Genomic DNA, 6,668 nt, shown 5'->3' with positions numbered 1-6,668 from the left:
AAAAGTTTATAAATTCATATCCCAAAAACCAATTATCGACATTTCTGAAAATCGTTATTTTAGCGATAACCGGTAACCAGTACAATGAGGATAAAAAATGTTGTTCCAATTACCAATTATTTATTTTTATTTCAGTTTATAGTTTGTATACTTTATTTAGTAGAAAAATATTCTCTTTATCAGTAATATTGAAATAATGATCAAAAAATATAAAAATAAATATCAAAACTAGAAATGTAATGACTCTTGTAATCATTTTTTTATAAAGCACCTATAATTCATACACAATATATAATGTACAAATTCGAAACATATGATTTTTTTTTTATTACTAAATCATAGAATAAAATGTTAAGGTCTTTTTCGTTTTTTGTTATTCCTGAAAAATTTCAGAAATTGGTTATGAACTTATGACTGAATTTGAAAAAAAGACGCTTCATACCCAGACAATATTTTGTAATGATATAAATATAAATATTTATGTTTACTTTTTTTTAATGACACCTAATGTTTTTAAACAGAATGTATTTTCATCACTATAAGCAATATACAAATTTGATTGTCTTAAAATTCTTTTTTAATATTAACAATATGCCCACTTTGTTTATTACCTAAGCCATATTATGTTACTACTAGTTTTATCATGTTATTCTTAATATTAGGTATAAGTTATAATAATTAATAGATAAGATAAACTATAGGTGATAAAATAGGTTTCTTACCCGTTAAAATAAAATAATAATAATAATGATATAAATATAAATAATAATAAATAAATAAATTATATTTTATATTTTATAAAATAGATAAATATAGGTATGTAACATCCCTAAGGGTAAGAGTACAGTATTGCAAGATTAAATATTTTATCGTTAAATCGTTAAATTAACACATAAAGACAATAGTTGAAGTAACTGAGAACAAATTAAATATTAATATTAAAATTATAAATACAAGTTTTTTTAGCTTATAGCAGGAATCGAAAAAAAAAATCTAAATTAGGAATTGTACCTTTTACACGTTGTTGGTAGGTGACACACCATACTATTTTTAAAGCAGTTGTTTTTAGAATGATGTATTGCAAAAGGTGGGTTAAATCGGGAGTTATCCTTTGGCATGAATATTTACATATCATCAGAAAATAGTGAAAACTTACAAATTTTAAAATATTTATTTAGGTAATTTATAATAAAATTAAAAGCAGTGGGGATAAATTACCACCATGTCGAATACCTGGTAGGACCATATTGTTTTAGAAACTGAGTTATTGATCTTAACTGAGACCGACTGCCTAAATAAGAAGAAAATTAAGATAATAATGGATCCCTTATACCTATTTTACTTAATATTATTTTGCTAGGTCCTGATGCAACGATTTCTACTAGAAAACAATAGAATACTAATGTATTAGTATCGTTTTTTATTGTAGAATTAGCACGACGGAATCCATGTTGTTCACTAACAAGCACATGAGCGAATAATGATATTAATTTAGGTTCAATGTTTTGGGATACTGCAGTTCAATTTCGATTTAGGTCTATAATTGGTGACCGATGATATATCACATATTTCCATATTAAGGTGACGAAAATGATTTTCCGTGCTTCTGGAAAAATTCAAGATTTTAAGGAAAGATGAAAATAAATAAAATAAAATGATGAATTATTTGGTTAATGCCCAGTGTCAATTTTATAGCAAAATAGGGGGGATACCGAAGAGAACTATTTACCAAATGCATTAGCAACTTCTGAATAATAATAATAATAACTGAAAACCTGTGTGCTATTAAAAAATAATAAATACCTATGACGTTTACCAACATATGGAAAAAATTACTGTTGTCTTGTACACCAAATAAATAAACAACTTATTGTGAACATTATTTATTTTGTGCCGAGGGAGTCTCGAATAGGAGTAGGCTATGTATGGCATTACAATTAGATCGCTTATAAAAGAGATCGGGAAATATTATTTTATTTTATTTATTGTTCAACGTTCACATTACTTTGTATTATTTTCTCGTATTAAATCAAAATGATTTTTACTAAGAATATTTTTATCACGTTTACAATAACTCTAGTAATTATAATTTGGATTGAGCCAGCTATTGCAATTAGTAATGAAGAGAAGATAGGTACGTATGTATTAATTTATTGATACGAATTATTTACAGTTGCATTATACATTTTTATTGTATTTATATTTAATTTAAAAAATGAAACTAATTATTATTATAAAGGTGCGGATTTGTAAATGCATAGGTACATATTTTTCATGAGTAATAGTAATCGAATGATTCTTCTATAGAAATATTACCAACATTATATATAATTATATATCTGTAGATGATACTACATATTTACTTCACAATTCATACGTCATACGTCGCAAGCTTTGACTCACCGTGCTCCCGTATGGTCTAGATTAATATTAGATTAGATATATATTAGGGGCTACAGTCCATTTTCGCCCAGAGGGATGTGGACAGATGTGCCCGAAAAATAAGGTACTACCTGTCGATTCATAGCCCATATGCGGACATTTCGCATACAACATTGCCGTTGTGATTCATAAAATTGATTATTTATATCATTATAGATACTTAGATTCAGTAGATTAGTAGATTGTAGTACTTTTATAATAATTGTCCAAATACTATAGTTTAAATTTTATAATTTCGTAAACATTTTGTGTTTATAAAAATTGTGAACAACGCTTAATTAATTCACATTAATTTAAAATGGTAGAAATAAAATAAACATTTCAATTTAAAAAAAAAAAAATGTTTGGCAAATATAACATACCTATACCCAGTTAAGCACGTCATGCAATTATTATAAAAATGAACATGATAAATATTTCATTATAAACCAATCCCTCTAAATCTACAGTCATGTTTATTTACTGTAGTAAAAATGTATCTCACATAAAATAGTTTAAATAATATGAACATTTCAAATACAAAAAAAAAAAAAAATTGGTAGGTGCTCATGCTTTCTATAAGATTTTGATGTACGCAGTAAAAATGTTATAACTACACAAATATTAATTTTTTTTGATTTGTTTGATTTTAGAGCATACATTAAATCTTATGCACATAAAATTATTTTATAGACTATTATTATGTGAAAATTATTATACCGTAATTTGTAGTAAACATATAAGATGAACTAATAAAAATGTATTGTTTTATTTTTAGAGTATTGTACTGGTAATATTTTAAATAGTTAATAATTAATATACAATTATTAACTTCAAATATGTATTATAATCCGCATGATTAAAAAAATTGAAAGATTTATAATATGTTATGTGATTGTTTATTCTTATATTATAGTTGAGATTAATGGTCATTATCCCAATTTTATATTTCACAAAAACAATAAATTCCTAATCTATGTTTCATTGACGTTGATTTTCATTTTAAATTCAATTGATTTTCATATTCATAAAGTATTATAATTCTAACCAGTACACCTGTTATTAGCACATATGCGTTGCCGATTAGGTCTAATACTACAATACAGATGTCTATAGGTAGTACAAGATAGCGAACCCCCAACATGAACTGTAGCTTCAATGTCGGTTGGCAGTTGTATGGTATTTTTACTATTTTATATGGAAAATAAGATTCATAGTGAATTTATTATCTTGTATTGTATATTATTAGTAATCATATTGTTTAAATAAAAAAAAAAAATATTTTACAAAAATCATTTTTCATTTATTATTAATTTTTTTTTATTAATTAAAACACAACAACATAGACTAATGGGTGTTGTACATGTGGTACAGTAGTGTTGGGATGGTTTGTACGGTCGGTTAAGAACAAGGCGTGTATGTTTGGCAAAGTTTTTGCACACTACGAACCCAGGTGGTCAGTGGTCACCCATCCGAGTACTATTGGTAGTGGTCGTTGCTTACTCTCAATCATGTCGCGGGATTGCTTTCAGCTATTGCACCGCGCTGAGCCACATTTACTGTATTATTTTACCATTAAAAACGACATTATTCCTAATAATATATTTTGTATAGTGAATGAAATATTTTGCTAACCGATAAAATGGAAACCGTCGACAGCTGAGCTTCACTCGTTACAATTCAAATTATAAATATAGGAGTTCCTTATCTAGTGTAGTATATAGAACACTGTGTTAAACAATCACTGTACGCCAGACACCGGCACCAATATGCGGTAGTGGGGAGATATGCGCGGGACAACGAGTTTTCGTCTGCCCTCCCCCCACCACACCAACTGAGTACTCTTAAACTGAATAGAGTGTAGCTATTAGGGAAGTATCTTTAAAAGTGTGTACATAATGATTAGATCTTATGGAAATTTGTCTTATAAGATTCGTTAGTTAATAATATTATCAAACGTATAATATACTATATACCAAATTATTGTAAGAGTTTTACAAAGTCATTAAAATATACAACGCATAAAGTTATTTTATATTTAACCCTTTCACTACCGCATTAAGTTTTAATTGAAAAAAAAAATTTTTTTTTTCACTAATACTATAAATACACTTCTTAGATAGCGAGTACCAAATTTTGTGAGGATAGGATAATTTGGTAAAAAGTTATAAGGTTGTACCTTGCAAGGTACACTGGTAGTCACTAGTTAGTAAAATAAAAATTCATATTTACAAATATCCTTTTTGTATAATGAAGTTAAATAAATATATAATGTACAACAAAACTATTATTTTATTACACTAGTAGTCAGTATAATAAAAATTTATACTTACAAATATCCTTTTTGTATAATGAAGTTATAGAAATATAATATAATGTACAACAAAACTATTATTTTTTTTTATGAAATGTAGCAAAACAATTTTTAGAGTTAACGACAAAACAAAGATGTATATTACATTTTTCACACATTACATGAGTTTTACCGTTACAATTCTCCATTTTGCATCTCTGTTTTTCTCCAGAAGTTGGCAAATGTCCTATGTTATCATAACGTGTTTCTTGATACGGCTTTGATTCTTTTGCCGTTTTCTTTTTTGATGGTGGTGAAGGCGATGGAGTTGAAGCGCTAATTGGTCGTCCTCGAGGTCGTTTTATATTGTCAGATCTTCCCAAATTTATAAGATTGTCTGCAAGCCTCATTTTAAAATGCAGTAAATCCATTTGCTTTTTTTTTTCAATTCCCAACAAATTACAATCTTGTAAATACTCCAACCACGAATTGCAGATCGCCATGTCAATTGAATGAAAAACCATACGCAAAGTCCATTTTTTCGATTTTAAAAAAATTCGGTAGTAGGCTATCAATTGATCAATTTTATCAACACCGCCCATGCTTTTATTATAAAGTTGAATTACTTCTGGACGTTCAACTGTATCATATTTTTTTGATTTTTTATCCCACCGTTCGACATTGTCTACATTTCCAGATGCAATAAAATTTGATGCCATGTGAACCGATTTACTGTCATACCATTTTAACAGTGCGATAGTATTTTCATCATTGCGAATTTCATGTGTTGCCCCTTTCCCTATGGAAGCAAGCACTTTATCGTTCAAAAACGGGGGCTTTGAAAATCTATCCACTCGTATGGTTGATGCTGCAAATATTTTCCGTTGCAACAATACTTCGAACAAATTATAACTAGCAAAATAATTATCGAAGAATAAAAAGTGCTTATTTTCTTCGATATGTTCTGTTAGTTGTAGAACAACTGAAGCGCCTAAACCAAATTTATTTTTAAATCGAGGACAAAATTCGGTCTCGCTGCCTTGATAGATAATAAAATCATAAATTACGCCACTGGCGCCACACAACATGAAAATTTTAATGCCCCACGGATTTGGTTTTCCCTTGCAATATTGTTTCACATTTAAATGGCCAGTGAATGGAACAATCTGTTCATCGATTGATAGGTTACGCTCTTTTACTAATTCTCTACATCTTTTTAGAACGCAATCAAACATGGGACGAACTTTTACAAATCGATCTTTATTACCATTTGGAATTTTCATATTATCTATAACGTGAAAATTAGACCTAAGAGAATAAAAACGATTTCTTGACATATTATTCATAAAAACGTTTATTCCGATAAATGTATCCCAGTACATCGAAATTCTAGCAAAACGTAAACAACCAGTCAGTATATGTAACGCAATAAAAGTTCGTATCTCATATATTTTATCGGTATTTTTTTTCCACGAGGACGTATTTTGATGTGCATACATATTTGTAAATAATGCCATAGTTTCAAAATCACTATCGGAAAAATAACGATTGAAATAATGTAATGGTGAAGGAATGTCAATGTATATTGGTAAATCTTGCATAATATCGTCGATTGAAAGTTTTGGAGGGACGAAAGGTTGTGAGACCCATTTTATTTCATTTTTTGCAGTAACATCCATTCGTAAAATCTTATCAAAATAGTTCAATACCTGATGTGTATAGTTAAGATTTAAATCAACCTCGGCATTTGGCTCATCATTGGTTTCATTTTCAAAAAATGTTTCAGTCGCATCAAACTCCGCAAGTAGTGTTTCCAAAACTTCATTCGGAAATTGTCCTAATAAATTGTATACATTATTATTATAATATTTTATGGCTATAAAATAAGTTGAGTTGTATTTTGTACCTTCTTCGTTCATCTGGTGTAATTCATTTGGGGCTTGTTCATCATCAC

General features: G+C 28.2%; 1 protein-coding gene across 1 annotated transcript; it reads right to left on the bottom strand.

Annotated features, from left to right (window-relative positions):
• Positions 1–885: 885 nt before the first annotated feature.
• Positions 886–6,633, bottom strand: LOC103307934 (piggyBac transposable element-derived protein 3-like). Its single transcript, XM_029486362.1, has 3 exons — positions 6,621–6,633; positions 4,908–6,551; positions 886–914 (listed from the first exon to the last, which is right to left on the bottom strand). Exons 1-3 carry the CDS (start codon positions 6,631–6,633, stop codon positions 886–888), a joined length of 1,686 nt encoding a protein of 561 aa, XP_029342222.1.
• Positions 6,634–6,668: the final 35 nt, after the last annotated feature.

Source organism: Acyrthosiphon pisum, chromosome A1, assembly GCF_005508785.2.
Source record: "Acyrthosiphon pisum isolate AL4f chromosome A1, pea_aphid_22Mar2018_4r6ur, whole genome shotgun sequence".
NCBI classification, from domain to species: Eukaryota; Metazoa; Arthropoda; class Insecta; order Hemiptera; family Aphididae; genus Acyrthosiphon; species Acyrthosiphon pisum.
Note: the sequence above shows the minus strand (reverse complement) of the source record. Positions and strands in the feature narration are given on the sequence as shown.